Source organism: Echinops telfairi, unplaced genomic scaffold, assembly GCF_000313985.2.
Source record: "Echinops telfairi isolate 266 unplaced genomic scaffold, ASM31398v2 ScPeMD7_7458;HRSCAF=8496, whole genome shotgun sequence".
In the NCBI taxonomy this organism is placed as follows: Eukaryota; Metazoa; Chordata; class Mammalia; order Afrosoricida; family Tenrecidae; genus Echinops; species Echinops telfairi.
The window spans coordinates 51,220,819-51,238,701 of NW_022111358.1; the positions used below are offsets into that span (position 1 = coordinate 51,220,819).

General features: G+C 48.6%; 1 protein-coding gene across 1 annotated transcript in view; it reads left to right on the top strand.

The window, feature by feature from the left end:
- The window catches only part of TBCD (tubulin folding cofactor D), a 143,289-nt gene that overhangs the window by 18,796 nt on the left and 106,610 nt on the right, over window positions 1–17,883 (top strand). Inside the window, exons 6-10 of the mRNA XM_045299572.1 lie at window positions 1,019–1,165; window positions 3,093–3,148; window positions 7,249–7,381; window positions 14,113–14,158; window positions 15,866–15,998. Of these exons, the coding sequence (XP_045155507.1) occupies window positions 1,019–1,165; window positions 3,093–3,148; window positions 7,249–7,381; window positions 14,113–14,158; window positions 15,866–15,998 (515 nt within the window). The remainder of the gene's footprint in view (window positions 1–1,018; window positions 1,166–3,092; window positions 3,149–7,248; window positions 7,382–14,112; window positions 14,159–15,865; window positions 15,999–17,883) is intronic.

Here is a 17,883-nt window from a genome sequence, read left to right on the forward strand (position 1 = left end):
GGGGGGGGGGGTGTCTTCCTAGAGCCAGGTGTCCAGATGCCAGCCTGGGGCCACCTGTGCCAGCCTGGGGCCACCTGTGTATGAGGCCTTTCTGGGTAGCAGTCTCAGCCCTGCATGCTGACCCCTTTTTGCAGTCATGTGCTCATGACCCAACTCCTAGTGAGCTGCTTCCGAATTTAATCAGACTGTGAGAATTCCCACCTTTCTGTGATAAATGTACTTCGTTCCTTTCTATTTTTAAGGTCTCCCCCATGGATTGATTCCAGGGACACACTAGAATCTTGTCTTAGTGTACTAAAAATGACTCTTGACCAAAAATTTTTTTTTAAATAAAAAATTTTTTTAAAATATTTTTATTTTAATTAAAAAATTGTGTGGTGTTTTTTTAATTTTTGGTGAGATTTTGTTTTCACTATTTTGAGGCCTTTGTAACCTGTTTTCTCCATTTTTGTACGTTCTTGACATTCCTTGAAGGGGGCTGCGTGTTAAGGTCCAGTGAGGAGAAACTCTTCTGACAGATTGTGATTTTCCCGTGTTCACTTCTGATGTTCTCTGCTCTGTCAGTGCCCTTGAGAGGGAGGGTTGGGCCCAGCCTCGCCACATGAGTTTGGTGGCCTGGGCAGTTTCAGGGATGGGGTGTGCATTGAGAAACTATCATGGTTGATTGGGCTAAGCGTAGGACTGCTAATTGCAAGGTCAGTAGTTCAAACCTACCCATTGTGCCTCAGGAGAAAAATGAGGTTGTCTGCTCTCAAAAAGATTTGCCGCCTCAGAAACCCTGTGGAGCAGTTCTGCTCTGTTCTGTTGGTTCTCTATAAGTTAGGGTGACTTGATGGCAGTGGGTTTTTGAGTGGAGGTGGGCATCTTGAGTAGACTTGAGTGGGTGACAGGACTATGAATAGGATGTGGCAGTTACCTGTACTTTTTATTCAAGGATCATTCTTAGCAGTCTTTCTTAATCATATCAAAAGATACTTAAGTGTTTACCTGTTGCTTGCTTTTAACCCTAATCTTTTAGACTTGGGAGACCCGCTACATGCTGTTATTGTGGCTCTCTGTTACCTGCCTGATCCCTTTTGATTTGTCACGGCTTGACGGGAACCTCACCACCCAACCGGGGCCGGCACGGATGTCCATAATGGACCATATTCTCCAAATCGCAGAGGTAGACTCAGTGCGCTCTTCTCACCTGCCTGGACGTCAGGGTTTAATATCCAGGGAAACTTTTGACCTTTCTAGACCTCTCTATCTGCTCCTCATCTTCAGCTAAGAAGAGCCCTGTCCTGTGGTTCATTTTGAAAGCATGATGGTTCATGCAAGGCTGGGCTGCTCACCCTAGAGGAAGGCCATCTCTCTGTAGACTTGCAGATCCTCTGTTGTGATGTATAAGTGGTTTTAGGTGCAATGCAGGAGGGATCTATTTTAGATTTATTTTTTAACAGTTTTATTAGCACTTTATCCATGTCATATAATTAAATTAATTTTTTAACATCAAATAAACTATATGTAATCATTGCAGGAAGACTAGAAAACAAAGAAGCAAGAAATAATATTAAACTGAACTCTCCCAAATTGCAGTGCTAAGAGATAACACCGATAATACATTTTTCAAACTTTTCCTTCTGAAAATAGTGTATAAACAGATTACTGCATCAATTACCTATTGCATAAAACCCCCCAAATTTTGTGACTTAGCACAGCACACACTTTGCACCTTAAACTCTTGGAGTCAGGAGGCTGGGGCTATTTTAGGGGTTCCTCTGCTGAGAGTTCCCATAAGCTGCATGCTGCCCTCTGCTGGCGGGTTTCCACTCCTCAAGGGCTGTTGACTAGGTTTCTCAGTTTCCTGGGGCTGGAGGCTGTCCTTGCCACATGGCCTCTCTACATGACAACTCATTTCGTTAAAACCAGTAAGAGAGTGAGTGCTACTGACACAGAAGTCACAGCCTTAGGTAACCTAGTCATGGGAGTGACACCCTACCCCTTTGCCAAATCCTGTTGGTTAGAAGCAAGTCATCGTGTCTGCCCCCACACAGAAGAGGCTACACATAGTATGAGCACTGGGCGTGGGATCAAGGGTCTCCTAGAGTCTCACTCACACTTATAATGGTAAGTGTTTATTGAATACCTGGTGTATGGCAGGCCCTATTCTATAAAGACTTTTCCTATGTTGCTCACTTAGGAGGTTGTGAACTATTTTTATATTCGTTTTAATGAGGAGAAGACAGGCATAAAAGAAACAAATGGTTCTCTTTGGCCATAAATGGAAGGATCAGATTGGAGTCCATGCAATCTGGTTCCGAAGCGGGTGCTGTCCCACACAAGCATTTACAAGATTGGCTTGTGGCGTAGTGCTCTGTGTCCGGTACCCTCTTTAACAGTGCTTTGTCCTTCTCTGTCTTGTTAGCAAGTAGATTTCAGCTTGTCCTTTTAATTGCAAAAGGTGGTCCCCCTGCAGAAATGTTTGACATATCTCTTAGCGGTGGATGGTTCCCGCTTTGTCTGTGGGTAGCAGTGTGCTGACCTACATTCCTGGTCTGGTTGGTGGGATTACCAGGTCCCAGGGAGCCTGGCCTTTATAGGGTTGGTGCTGAGCCTGTCACTACTCCAGAGAAGACCCTCCTAGAAATGAGAAATGGAGACCTCTTAAAAAAGCTTGGGCCTTTGTACCAAGTAAAGGTCCTTCCATTTGCAGAGTCACTCCTAGTGCTTTAAGCACTAATGTGCTATTGGTCTCAGTATGGGTGGTTCTGGTGCAGTGGGTTCCCTTGAGCCCAGTGCTGACTTGATGTGGCCAAGGGCCTATGGAGTTGCGTGGCCTTTCTTGACACTTGGTGACCAATGTGAGCTTTTATTTCCAACTTATCTTATGCTTTAAGGGCAAGTGATGTAGCTTTGTCTAGAGTGGGCTTGCACCTGAGGAAGTATAACATTCGGTTCAAGTGCAGCTTGGAGTTAAGCCTATGGGCCTGGCTCTGTGATGGGGGTGGGGCACTGCTTATAGCCCGCTCTGCCTGGACCTGTGTGGGGGGCCTTGGTTGTGTTTCCCATCCAGGCTGGGGTGGCATGCATCTTTCTCCTTTGTTTTTCAGTCCTATTTGGTTGTCAGCGACAAGGCCCGAGATGCAGCTGCTGTCCTTGTGTCCAAGTGAGTTGAAGACAGCCTCTGCACCTTCAGATTGGGGTTGGCTGTGGGCTCTTGTAGGGTGGGGGGCAGGGTACGTGGTTTCTGAGAAGGTGGCATCTGTGTGTGGGCATCATGTGCGTGTTGTGTGTGAGTCCTCAGAGGGAAGACACAGCAGTGGTCCTGGTGCAGTCTGCCTGAGCTTCTGCGCGTTTCCATGCACTGCTGCCCTTTGAGAGCACTTGGTGCCACTGGGCAAGAAAGGTGTCCAGCTAGAAATAGCTGCCTTTGGGGCAAGTGTGGATGCTTGCAGGAGTCACCTACAGGCTGTGCCAGGAGCAGTTCTTTACTCAGCGGTCTTACTTGCACTTGGGGACTGGGGAACTGGCATGTTCACTGGTGCTCGATCTGTGCCTGCTATCTCCAGAGAGCTGGCCATAGGACTGGTTGCCGTGTGGGAGATGACTGGGGTGTCTGTTTCTTAAAATGTGGAGGCTCGCATGTTATTTTTGCCTATAATTTAAATATGTGTTTAGTCTAATAAACTATATGGTTTGAGATTGTTCCTTTCTCTGTTTCTGAAAGTTTCAATCTGGCCATTAAAACTTTTGGACATTGTCAGTGGGGAAATAGGCAGCATCTCATTCAGGGTCACCTTGTACTTAGGCTCAGGTACAGGGTTCACCTGGGTGAGGAGAGACCCCTGAGCAGAGGTTCCGTAGGATTTTGTTAGGGATTAAAAAATGATGGGTTTCTTTCTGACTATAAGAGGTATCATACAAGGGAGTTTCAAAAAGCTCATGAATAAATGGAATTAAAAGATAATGCAATTAAAAAAAAAGATAATGCAATTTTTTCCCTAGAACTCTTTGAAGCCTCTTTGTATGTATTTTAGAAAATGAGACAAGCCTGAAAACCAAGTAAAGTCCACATGCCTTTTCCTTATCCAGAGGTGTGACTCCTTTGGCATTGTAGTGTTGTGCCTGCAGCATGTCATGCATGCATGTGTTGTGTGTGCCATGTTTCTATGTGTGTCATGTTTGTGTGCCATATCTTTGTGTGTGGTGTGTTGTTCACACACACACTGTGACTTTGTTTAGTTCTTTTAAGTGCCAGAGGTGTGACTTTGGCACTGTAGTGTTAACTGCTGTGTGTGTGTGTGTGTGTGTGTGTGTGTTTGCCTAGTTGTGTGAATGTACTGCCATCTCACCAGTCCCCCTGTTGGACATTTGTAACTCTCTTAATTCATTGTGAAAACAGCACTGCCTGGAGCATCTGCATACAACTTTGTGCTTGTCTGCTGCCTGCTCAATGGATTCTCTGAAGTGGAAACGGGTTTTTGTTTTGTGTGTGTGGTCTGAATGTGATTACCAGAAAGGTGGAACCAATTCAAAGTTCCCTTTCCCCTGTATTTACCAACACTGGCTGTGGTCTTATAAATAGTTTTGCAAATTTGTTCAGTGAAACACCAGCTTTTATTATTTGCTTATGATTTTTTACCAGCCGCAATGCTGAGGGTTTGGTGGAGTCCTGCTGCGCTTGCTTGGTGAGGCATCCTGCTAGGGGACGGGAGCGGTGTCCTGCAGGGTTGTGGTTGAGGTGCTGCAGTGCCTTCTTGTGGTCCAACGAGAAGTTGCATGCTTGGTTATGGCCACAGCCTTGTTGCCTTGCCTGTGTGGCATCCCAGCCCTACTTCACTTCAGCAGCATGCTGATTCCAGAGTGTTTGCAGAGAGCTGGCTTCATCAGGACCACACTGCTTCCCTGGACGTGTGCCTGCCCCAGTCTGCCCTCACTCTCAGTCGTGTCTCCAGTGGCAGCTGGTCCAAGTAAGGTTGTGGGGGTGAAGCATGTATCGTTGTCTACACTGGTGTCCCAGATACCACACAGCTTCCTGGGCCTCTGATGAAGCCCTGTGGCCATGGGCCTTCCCACTGGTAATTCAGTGTGGGGAAGGCACTGACTGCCTTTTAATTGTGGATTGCTAATAGTTGTGTTATGTTTTAAGGGCATTGTAGATGGTAGTGCCAAGATCACTTTTCCTTTTAGGAAGGTGACAGTTCTTAGGAGCATAGAAACTCTTCAATAGAAGACCGTGCATTTATTCTTACATTCTTGTACCATGCTTATTTATCCTATGTCCTGAGCAAATAATTAAGAAGTTGGACAGTTCAGAAGCTGGACTATGTGAAGAATGTGATGTGAGAATTGGACTTGAAGCACTTACTGATGAAGATCAAGGACTTCAGCCTTCAGTATGGATTTCACTTCAACATAAAATAGAAATCCTCATAACTGGACCAATACGCAACTTCATGATGAATGGAGAAAAGCATGAATTGTCAAGGAATTAATTTTCTTTGGCTCCACAATCAATGCCCATGCATCAGAATCAAATGACATGTTTAATTGGATAAATTTACTGCAAAAGACATCTTTACAGTGTTAGAAAGCAAAGATGTCACTCTGAGGACCAAGGTGCACCTGACCCAAGTAATGGTATTTCCAGTGAATGTGGAAGACCAAAGAATTCATGTCTTTGAATTATGGCATTGGCAAAGAATATTGAATTTAACATGGTCTGCCAGAAGAATTCGCCAATTTGTTTATGAAGAAGTACAGCCAGAATACTCCTTAGAAGCGTGGATGGTGAGATTTAGGCAGATATGCTTTGGACATGCTAACAGGAGGGATCAGTCCCTGGAGAAGGACATCACGCTCAGTGGAGAGAGAAGTGGAAGCTTCAATGAGATGATGGGCACAGTGGCTGCAGCAGTGGGCTCAAACATAGCAGGTGTGAGGGTGCATGACTAGGTAGTGTTCCCTGTGAGTTGGAACCAGTTCAGTGGCACTTGATATTCTTCTTATAACGTTAAATTCTAGAAAGGAACGTGTTTCTTTTAATTGTAAAAGCCCAGATCTGCTTTGTATAGAAAAATGGAAATTTGGGATGTGGAAAATGACATTCAAAAACCATATGGGATTCTAAAAGGATGTGTGTGATATCTCTTTGTATGGTGACTACAGTGCATGTTGTGATGGGAACCTACTTTGGTTTTGGGGGTTATTTCCTTGGCATCGACCACAGGGCATGAGGCCACTGTGCTATCAGTCTGTGCTCCCAATGCTGCCTCCACACACCTCAGCTTGGTCTGAGTGCACCAGGCCACTCAGAGTCCGGTTAAAGGCTTATGTTGAGACATTGGGCTTTTCAATTAGAGTGTTTGTATATGCTTGGTTACTGGTATGTTAAACACTCTAACACTTGATGGTTGTCCTGCTTTGTGAATGGACTTTTAATATCTATGAGTTCCTGAATGGCTGTTTTTTTTCTTCTGTATGATTATTCTCTGTGAAGGGCTCTGACTTGGGGTAGTTAGTGGTGGCAGTCATGGTGACAGATGAGGCTGTGGCAGTGGGTCTTGGCGGTCAGCTGTGAGGTGGGTTACTTTCCTGTGTTCCTCCTGCTGCCGCCACCAATGGATGTTTGGTTCTATTGTGTGGGGAAAGCCTGAGTCCCTGGTGCTGAATGCGGTGGGACTCTGCTGTTTCTGAGTTTGGGGTTGAGGGGCGGTCAGTGCTGGGGCTGGTGTTCATGCTGGGAGATAGGAACAGGGAGCCCCAAGTCCTGTTCCTCTGTGTGCAGTGCACTAGGAGTGAGAGGGAGGGCGTGTGTGCGTGGGAGCTGCCTGAGTTTTGGTCAGAGTGGCCCAGGGCATGCCCGAGACGTGGGGTCCAACTCCCACAGAAAGTTTGAGCCTGGGGGAGACCACCAGCCATGTAGACAGGACTGTGGTGCGAGGTACAGGTAGAAGGGTCCCTGGGTGGGAGAGGAGAGGACTGGGTCTGTGTGTTTGAAAGAGATTCGCGGGTTGCTGGCAGTGTTCCATCTCCTGATGGATGAGCGCTTTGGCTCCATGAGAGGAAGCTGGCGCAGAGAAGAAAGTCGCTTACATGGAGTGGGTGTCAAGTGGCACTTACCACACCATACCAGCACCCGTGTTGGGGGGTCCTTGCTGCGTGCCAGTGAGGTGATACTGGAGCTCTGGAAAGAGACCCAGTGGTTCTGTGCTGAGGCCATGGCTGAACTGGTAGCCTGGGCTCCAAATTTCATTTTCTCGGCAGGTTTATTACACGTCCGGACGTCAAGCAGAAGAAGATGGCCGCCTTCCTGGACTGGACTCTCCGAACACTGGCCCACTCCTCCTTCCAGACCATTGAGGGGACCATCGCCATGGACGGTGTGCTTCAGGCTCTGGTGAGCGCCTGGTGGGCAGTGGAGGGCTGTCACTTTTATGGGAAGCCAACGGGCTCTGGTGAGGTGGGGGAGGTGGGGGACTGTCACATAACAGGGAGAGGCAGGCCTTGATGAGGTGCCCAGCAGGCGCTTGAGAGTGGTGTTTAGTCCTGCCTCAATTGGACCAAGCAGGAAATATCCTTCCTCCTGAGGCCAGAGGGTGGCGATGGTGATTCCAGACAGAGGCACCAGGGGTCTGATGATGGTAGCATGTTACCACCAGAGGGCAGCACTGTTTGTATTTGTGGCTGAGCTGACTTGTGGCACCTCCTGTTGTGAGCTGCCATGGGGTTGGTTCTGAACCACAGCGACCCTGTGTTTATACAACAGGATGAAAAGCTGCCTTTTGGCTCTGTGATGGCTCAGTGGCACAGGTCAGCCAGCTGGGGTCTCCGAGGCTGCCAGACCCTCTCATCTACCCCTCCCCTGTACCCTCTGTGAGTCCTCAGCACAGCTGCTGCCTGGGCCCCGTGGTCTGCAGGCAGCCCTTCTTTCCTGGAAGCCTGGGTGGTGGGGCCGCCCTCTCCTGGCTGTAGGGCATGGCAGCTCTGATGGTGTCACCTCTGGAGTCGTCCCCTCTGCATTCCTTTGGCTGCCGTGGCTCCTGATGAGGCGTAGGAGGGGAGAGGCTGTGTGGAAAGTGGGGCAGATGGCGTGGGAGGGGGTGCCAGTGGGGTGCCAGGCCTCCCTGTCTTGGAGTGGGGGCTGACCTGGCAGTTGTGGGGACCTGGGACCCATCTGTGAGGTGGAGGGCCCTGGAGCCTGTTAATTAGCATGGTATTTGAGACTTGCAAACAATTATTTTAGAAAAGATGGCTTTTCTCTTTTCTCTGTGGGAGGTGACTCTACCACCGTTCTGGTGAACTGTATCCAAGTTTGGCCAACATTTAGGTCTGGCCAATTTATTAATGACTGATTTTCATCACAGAAAACTTACGGTAGTTTCTTTCTCAGTCAGTAGAGGATCAAGAAAATGAACCCCTTCTGTGCTTGGAGTGACCCTTGAATTCCAAGAGCAGTGAGAGTCTGGGAACTGTGCGTCCCTTCTCCTCTGGGACTCCAGTCGTCCCTTCTCCTCTGGGACTCCAGTCTCCGTTCACCCTCCTGACTGAGAGTCATTGAGGTTACCAATGACCAGGAGCACCAGCGTGCTTCTGTGCCCTTGGGGAGCACGCTGGCCCACTCTTCTCAGAGCTGGTTTATCTTCTAACTTTTATTATGAACTGGGTAAAGGTTTGCAGAGCAGATGATCAGTTTTACATTCAAGAAATCATACACGCTTTGCTTCATATTTCATATGCAATTTCTTGAACGGGCCACCACATATCCCACATCCTCCCTGTTTCCTGCCCAACTCTACCTCTGCCTGCCCACCCTCAATTTGCTCCTTGGATCTCTAATGGTTGACGATCCTAAGGTGTGTTCCCCTCCCTAGGGTTCTTGTGCTCGGGAGCTGTTTTCAGGGATTGTGACTCCTTTGAACAGAATTAAACCATCCAGGGCTGGGGAAGTACAGATGAAAGAGAAAGAAGGAAGAGATTCTCTCAAAGTAAACCCTCCCTCGCCCCCCCCCCCACCGCCCCAGCACCTCAGAGCTGAGACCTGCAGACACAGCACCTGAAATCGGCCCTGCACCCCACTGTATGGCGAGGCCTGGCCTGAGGCCATCTCTGGTGTGGAGGCCGGCTGAGTCAGGCGCTTCCTTTTCCTCGGGGTGGGGGGTGGGGCAGAGGAGAGTGATTTCACCACAGCCTGTCAGACCTGAGCTGCAGAGGCGGTGCCTCCTGCGTGACGAAACTCGCAGGTGCTTTGAGCTGGAGGGCTTCGTCTGCTTCCTTTGATGCCCTTGGCTTGGTCTTTATCCACCTGTTCATTAGTGTGGGCAACCCAGGTGAGCTCTTAACAAGTAGCATCGAAACCAGGCCTTCCTCGGTTTGATTGCCCTTGAAGTCAAGCCCAGCCCTTGTGGTGGTGATCCCTGACTAGAAGGAGGGAGCTAGTGTGTGCCAATGTCTCTTTCTGAAGACCCCACACTGGGCTTCGAAACCTTCTGGTTTCTTGTTGGTTGGCCATTAATGAGAGCTAAGGACATTGAGGAAAGAAAAAGCCCTATTAACAGTGGAGAAAGGACATGAAGACTGGTCACACACACACACACACAAAAGAGAGAAGAAAAAAGACTCTGGCCACCATCTCCAGTGGGATCCCTTCCTCGTGCTGGTGATGGCAGCCCCCCCCATGCACACTGACATACGGCTAGTGCACCTAGTATAAGGTGACCAGACATCCCGCTTTTGGCTGGACAGTCCTGAGTTTTAACAATTTTTCCCTTGTCACGCGGCATTTTAAAAAAGTCCCGATTTTTGGAAACAATGCACAACAAGCTAGGATATACGGTTTTGGGCTGCCATGTGGCTATTTCGCTAGGATATGAGTTTTATCAATGGTGTTCCACTTTACCAATTTTAAAATCTGGATACCTTAACCTAGTAGCCAACCCTCCTATTTGCTGCCTGCCTTTTCATTGTTCTAATCACTGATCAGTGCTTTCACCTTGCTGAAGGAAAAGTCAGTCACACACAGCAGTGTAAAAACTAGGTGAGCCAGCCCCTCTGACAGCCCAGTGTGAATGGCTGCTGAATAAGCTGCCCACACATCGGGTAGTGTGTTCGAAAACATGCCTGGTGTCAGCCACGCTGTTAGTCCAGCCTCGGTGCCCCCGGGAGGTTCTGTTGGTAAGAGTGCAGCCTGGGGCGCACTTTAGCAACTTGACTCCACCTCGCTCTGACCCCGGGTGCCAGTGAGGCCTTGCTCCAGTTCTTCCATGGAAGGGAAGCAATAAACACGCCTTACCTCGCAGTAGCAGGGCACTAATTAGGGTCCAGGACGCCCTATAAAGATGAAAAGGAATGAGCTAAGTCCTCAGAACCTTTCTCGGCAGCCATGGCCCTCTTCCCTATGATTTTGGGGCATAGCATGCTCTGTACCTCACTAGGGCTTAGTGTGGCCTGAGCACAGGTTGTCCACACCTCCTTGGCTGTGACTGAACTGAGGGGGGGGGCCAGGGAGGGGAGCTGTTGGGGAGGAAGTATGGTGTGAATACTGGGACACACACTCTTCAGAGAGAGTGTTCGGTGCACATTCTTGTGCTTTTGTGTAGCCAGGTGAAGGGAGGTGCTGAAATAATGCCGATTCCTTTCCTTCTTGGGTTGGACACAAATGTTGAGAGCTAACCCGATGTGGTCTTAATTCCAGCCAGCGTGGTGATTTTCATGGACAGGCAGTGCTGTGGCATGAGTTCTTTGAAGTATGTGCTCTGAGGCACACCTGAGTTTCCCTCCTTAACACCTGCTGTGGTCATATTGAGTCACCAGGTGTCTGCATTTGCCCACCTTTGTTAGTGGCTTGTCCTCAGAGTACCTCTGTAGCTGTGCTTGTGGGTGTTCTCGCACTGAAATAGTTTGAGGCGAACAGGGAAGCTCTGTTCATCTCTCTGGGGTTTATAATGTCCTATCTTCCTGACTTTGAGCAGGACTGTGTGCACACTACTGCTCCGACAGGGTCCCAGCCATGCACCCTGCTCTGTCCTGAGAGCCTGTGGGTGTCTGAGACCCTGAGTCCCCAGTGGGCACTGCTTTGGGCCGGCTGGTGGGAGGGCCTTTATGGGTGGGGCTGCATGTCTCGGCCCTGATGGGACAGTGCCTTCAGGGAGCCTCAAACCAGCACCTCCTACGTGGCAGCCAAACTTGCTTCGTCGCCAGACAGGCTGGAGAATATGCCCTGGAGAGGGGAAGCGGCTTTGCACACTGGGATACCTGGGCTCGGGTGGGGAAGCTGCCAGGCGTGGTTCTGGGAGGCCATGGAGACACTCTTCCTGTTTGTACCTCATTCTGGGTTATTTCCTAAAACAACAAAAACAGACCTGATCATTGCCTGTCAGTAGTTCTGTGGCAGGATTGTCTCTCCTGTGCAAGTGGCATCACTGTGTGTACTGAGCATATACTTCTCAGCAGAATGCTTTAAGCTTAGTCTTGCATGAAGGGTGAAGTTCACATCCCTCTTACCACTCACTCTCTGAGACCTGGCATTTCCTCTCCACTCCTCTCCGGGTTCTAGGCCTGCTGGTTCCAATGCATGTGTCCTAGGCTGGGAGGTAGTGGGGACAGGCCTTGCTTGTGGGAAACAAACCTGTGACCTTGTCTTTGTGGGCTCTGCTCCTTCCTCTTGTCCCTTTCCCCTTGCAAGCCCAGTACCAGGAGGCAGTGCCCTGGAGTTTTCCCCGGGGCCCAGTGTCCCTGCCAGATCCTTCTGGAGATCCTTGTGGGAACAGCTTCTTTGTCAGGGTTGGGGGAAAATGTGTGCCCATAAACCATGTTCTCCTCAGTCCAGACTGTGTGAATGGCTGTGCTGTTAGTGCAAACTGGCCTAAGAAGAGAAGCTTCCTGGGATGTGTCTCTGCCCAAGCTGTGCTTGCCATCACAATGCTGTGGTATTACACTTCATGAGGAATTTGGAAGATATTTAGTTAGTGGATGAGACCAAGAGCCAGTTGCTGATACCTCTCCCTCTCCCCCCAATCCCTAGGATTCTGGCAGACTCTTCTAATCAGCCTCACATGGGCAGCTTCAAAAGCTTCCCTCCATCAGGGTCTCCTCCATGCTGCCGCCAGCCAGTGTGCTACTGTAAAGGTAGAATCTAAACAGGGATTGACCACGGCCACAGGTGGCAGGCACCCCAGCCTGCAGGGGGAGCCTTGCAGCCCCTCGCCTGGCTCCTGAGTGCAGTGCTCATGGGTTTGGTGTATGGCACCTGCTCCGCAACCTGGTGGCATTGCGCAGCTGCCGTCTTATTCCCAGGCACGTGCCTTCTGTGGGCAGGGCTGGGGGCAGGGCTTGTCCTTGCAGAGGGGATTTGGCAGAGGGGTGCAAGGAGTCTCTTCCTTACACGTAACACAGTGTCCTTTCGGAACAAAGTACAGCTTTCTTCCTCAGTTCTGATGTCGTGATCTATTTGTTTATTGCTTAGGTCCTTTTTACTCTCCTTTTGGAAAATTCCCCGCCACACACACCTGCATCAGCAGTGGGCAGTTGGGAGTTTAGGTGTCAAGACAGCACAGTGACACCGTGGGGGATGATTTGCCAGGTTCTGACAGGAGGGTGCGAGGGGAAGCACATGGCAGGTGCGTGGGCCCCACCCTGATGTCTGGGTACTGGGCAGCTGTCAGGCAGGTCCTAGGTGTCCTCGTGTGTGTTGAGAGGCCAGGCTGCAGTCCATCTGTTGGCTCATGGTTTCGGGGGGAAGTCGTGGGAGAAAGAGCAGAATGTGGTGTCTGTTCTTCCGAAGGTTGTGAAAATCATGTGTCTGAGGGACTTTGACCAGGTGTGTGCATTGTGGTGGTGGGCTGCTGAGTGTGGTGTTGAGCAGGGCTCTGTAGCACGTGCTTTGGCGGTCTCCCTATGCCTCTGAGCAGGCAGACCCTCAGAGCTTCCAGAGTCCCTGTGGTGCTGAGGTGACTCAGGTCCCGGGCCTGGGTCTCCTTTCTACTGCCCTTCTGTCCACCTGGTAGTGGCCCTGACAGCACAGCTCTGTTCTTCTGTTGAGGTGGTTCCCAGGGTTAGCTGGCCTGGGGACGTCGTGTATGTGCAGCAGCAGCTGCTCTCACCTGAGAAGACTTTGTCAGCGGTAGTCTAATGCTTGTGGCTCCAGGGTGCCCTGAGTAAGGGGCGTGGGCACTGTTGTAGGAGGCGCATTTGTCCTGTGGAATTCAAGGTGGAGGGAGGGCTGCCTGCAGTCAGCACTATAGTGATGCCTGATGTCCTCCTGGCTGGAGGGGTCAGATGCGTCTGTTCTAAGTTTGGAGGGTGAAGAACAGTGGTGTGAGGGGTTATACATTGGGCTGTGAATTTTGAGGGTGCAAGGTTAGCGATTCAAACCTACCAGTTGCCCTTTGGGAGGAAGTTGAGCCTGTTTGCTGCTGTAAAATGGACAGCCTTGGAAACCTTAGGAAGCAGCTTTGCTCTGTCCTACATGGTCACTGTGAGTTAGCATGGACTTGATGTCAGTGGCCTTGGTTTTCGTTTGTGGTCAGGTCTGTAGGTGTGATGGCAGTGCCTGCATGCGTGGGGAGGTGAGTCAATGCAGGGACCCCTGGGAACACCTGGTACCTGTGATGGTTTAGCTGAGGGTCAGCCTTTGGGGCGGGGGGCAGTGGTCAGTCCATGACCACCTTGCTTCTGGGCTTGGATAATAATACCTGGGGCAGCAGGGGAGGAGGGAATGTTGGGTCACCACTTTGTGTGGCATCCATCGTGTAACCTGTGAGCCTGTTGGTCTCTGTTTTCGTGCATACCATTAAAAGTCCTTGGGATTCCTTCCAGGGTCTCCTTGTGCAGATTGAGTCTTGGCCGTTATCTTGGCTCCTTGCTGGGATGCCCGATGGTGAGCTCAGTGCTCACCTCCATGGCCCAGCGCTGACCTTTGTTGTTTCTCTGTTCCTCACTGTTGCCTGGCCTCCTGGGGAGAGTACCTCCAAAGCCTCTCATAACCCCTTTCTCTGTCATGCCCTGAGCTGTTCTTTTGTGATTTAGCGATGAGTAAGGATTTCTGGAAGGTGCAGTATAATGCTCTGATCACTTATATTTTAACTTTTTCATGTATTTGTAACACTTAAAATGTATTTTTCTCATTTTTAGGCACAGATATTTAAACATGGAAAACGTGACGATTGTTTGCCGTATGGTAAGGTTTATTCTGAGAGTTTGCATGCATGCTTGTGTTAGGGGTATCTTCTGACGTCTGGTTTAAAGGTGTCAAAATCATGGCACCCTTACACCTCAGCCTAGTTCCCTCCATTCACTGGCCTGTGTATGTGATAATAATCGGACTTTTAGTAACATCAGGAATTTAGGAGATTGCGAAGGGTCTTGTAGTGGAGGCAAAGGTGTTTCATGCTGCCCTGATTCCATGCACTCTGTGTTTGGCACTGGGGTCATCCTGCCCCTTGGCCCTACCTCTGCCTCATTCGAACCATGTGTGTGGAGATGAGGCACGGTACCTGGGCCATGAGAACTGGCCTTCAGTCTGCGCTGTAGACAGTGACTGCATTTCTTATCTTTTTTAAAAATCATCTTATTAGGGCCTCATACAACCCTTATCACAATCCATACATACATTAATTGTGTAAATCACATTTGAACATTCATTGCCCTCATCATTCTCAAAACATTTGCTCTCCACTTAAGCCCCTGGCATCAGCTCCTCATTTTTCCCCCCTCCCTCCCCGCTCCCCTCTCGATGACTGCATTTCTATGTCCAGTCGTCACAGCAGTTTTATTGTGGACATTTCAAACTTAGGTAAGGAATGAATTGTGAGGGAGGGGAAAGCGGGGAGGGAAGGGAAAAATGAGGAGCTGATGCCAGGGGCTTAAGTGGAGAGGAAATGTTTTGAGAATGATGAGGGCAATGAATGTACAAATGTGCTTTACACAATTAATGTATGTATGTATGGTGATAAGAGTTGTATGAGCCCCCAATAAAACGATTAAAAAAAAAAAGAATAAACTGGTGTGGTGAACCCGTGCCCCCTGATTTCTATCTAAGTTTCAGAATGAATTAGTGGCTAACCTTGCTTCACTGTAGCCCCTCCGGCCCCCAGCATCCTGTCATTTCAGTGTGCTCCCCTGTGAGACAAGCACTTGGTGCTCCATCACACCCAGTACTCCCGAGTTGTGGCTGCCCATTGGCCTGCACTCTTGCTATGAGGTGACCCCACTGTGAACGTACACATGCAGATCCCGAGCAATGCATGACTTTCATGTATGGCTGTGACAACTTGGTTCTGAGGTAAAGGTGTCCAAAGAGCACAGCCAGTACCTGTGCGCACTCGCACCCCTCCCCTGGCTCAGCGACCCCTGGATGAACTCTGGGCGTGGTCCTGTCCACATCTCAGGCCATGCTGCAGGCTGAGTCTCTGCTTCATCCTTGCCCCCCCCTTTGTCCTCCTTTGCCATATGCACTACATCTCCAAGTCTTGTTTCTGTTCCAAGGACCACGGATGTCCTCCCTGCTGACTCTGTTCCTCACCCCCTGCCCTCCAGGCCTCTGTCCTCCTCCTCTGGCGCCCCTCCTGCCTCTTCCTTTTGTGAGCCCCAGCCTACCACATGGGGCTGTGTGTGAGTCTGTGCCTCAGGTTTGTGTGTCCACCGTCTTCATGCTGTTGGTGTTCCTTGACTCCTGCCACAAACATTTTAGCTGCTCTCCCTAAAAGTCCATCCCTCTGAAGCACTCTGATTTCTCTTGCTGACTTTCAGATGTGCTGCTCATGTGGGGAGCACGTGTGGGTCTGCCGAGTGCATGTGGTCTTTGAGCCCTAGATGCATATACTAGTGAGGCGGTTGGCAGTTGTATGAGACCCTTCCTACCATGCCGAGTCACGTATTGTTTCAGCCTCCACCGTTCTCAAGTGCCTCAGTGACTGCAGACTCGCAGAGAGCAACCAGACCCTCCTCCGGAAACTTGGGGTGAAGCTTGCACAGCGGCTGGGCCTGACCTTCTTGAAACCCAAGGTGGCAAAGTGGAGGTGAGTGGAGCAAGCACAGATGTGCTCAGAGCACATCTCACTGCGTTGGTGCTGTGACTTGCTTGTCCCAGACGGCAGTGGCAGAGGGACTGATGTATAAAAAGGATCTCATTGTTTGTTTTCTTACTCTCAAAAGCGTTTCTGGTCTGAAAGGCACACTCCTTTTTTATTTTGGTTAGTTTTTTACTCTGCATCTTATAGGTAGAATAATTCAAGCTGGAGTGATGACCAAAAATGCATTGGTGTGTTTTATGTAATCCACATACTGTGTTTTACATTCAGATCCAAGATATCCTCTCAACTTGTATGCAATAGAAAGGGTGGGTGAGGTCATATACATTCTTTATTTTGTGCTAAGTCTTTATCCCAGTGTGCATTTTGCCCCTTACAACACATTTCAACCCAGACGAGCCGTCTCAGACACCCAGCGCTGTATGTGCCTAGTGGGTTTGTGTTGGGCAGCACATTTGAGTCCTCGTTGCAGTTTGTTTGTTCTGACATTAGTGGGTGACGCAGGTGAGAATCTTCAATTACAACTCTGGATTTCTTTATTTCTTCTTTTAGTTTTGTCAGTTTTATTCCATACATTTTGAAGATATCATAGTAGTTACAAAAACAAACCCTCACTTCCATTGAGCCGATTCTGACTCATAGCAACCCTATAGGACAGAGTAGAACTGTTCCTTGGGTTTCTGAGGCTGTCGATCTGTACGGAGCAGTCCGCCTTTATCAGTCTAAGGTGACTTTTACTTTCATGAAATATCTCATTTCTTATGGTAAAGTTTACTATGTCTGATGTGAACCTCAGGATCGCCTTTCACACCTGGCAGTATTTGTCTGGCAGATCTTTTCCCCTTTTTTCTTGCCATGTCTTTAGAGTTAAAGTGGGTTTTCTTTTAGGTAGCATATAGTTGGATTCTGCTTTTAAAAAAAATTTAGTCAGATAATTTTAAAACTGTAGTGTTAAGTCGATTTATATTTAATGTCATTATTAATATGAGGGTCTTTAAGAAGTTCATGGAAAAATGGAATTGAAAGATGATGGAATTTGTCCACTAACCTTGTGATCTCTGGCATGTGCTCGAGTCTTAAGTTTACCATCTTGCTGTTTGTTTTTTGTTGCTTCCATCTTTAATCTTAGGATTCGATTCTCTTTATTGTATTATTTTAAACTTTTATCTGCCCTATTTGATTTTTGTGATGTTTCTAAGTGTCATTCTTTTAGCGCTTCTCTAGAAATCGTAAAATGTTCCCTATAGTAGATGCCTTACATTAGAATTATGCTGCATCCTAAATAATGTGAGAACTTTGAACAGTTTAACACCTTGTACCATGACCATCTGTTTTTAAAAATTGTGGCAATAATTTTACTTCTCCATATGTTCTTAACCCTGTAGGACAGTATTGTTAATACTTCTTTAGCAACCAGTGCCCCCCCCACCCCCACCCCCGTCTCCTCTATTAACTTACTCACATTTTCAGCATGCAGCCAAGAATGAAGCCTTGACACTTACACAGGCAAGCAATGTCAATTTTTTTGTAGTGGCAACACTGACATAACACAAGACAGTTGGATGCTTTCTCTATTGCCTTTCTTTCCTGCAGAGCAATAAAACATCTGAAAGGTTTAGCTATGCGTCTAATTCATTTGCCAAAAATCTCTTGAAATTACTTTGATTTTACTTTGTGTATGACCTAAAATAAAAAGACCTCGCTCTCAAATTAAATTGTAGATTAAAAAAAAATCACTTTATTAGGGGCTCATACAACTCATCACAATCCATACACACATCAATTGCGTAAAGCGCATTTGTACATTCATTGCCCTCATCATTCTCAAAATATTTCCTCTCCACTTAAGCCCCCGGCATTAGGTCCTCATTTT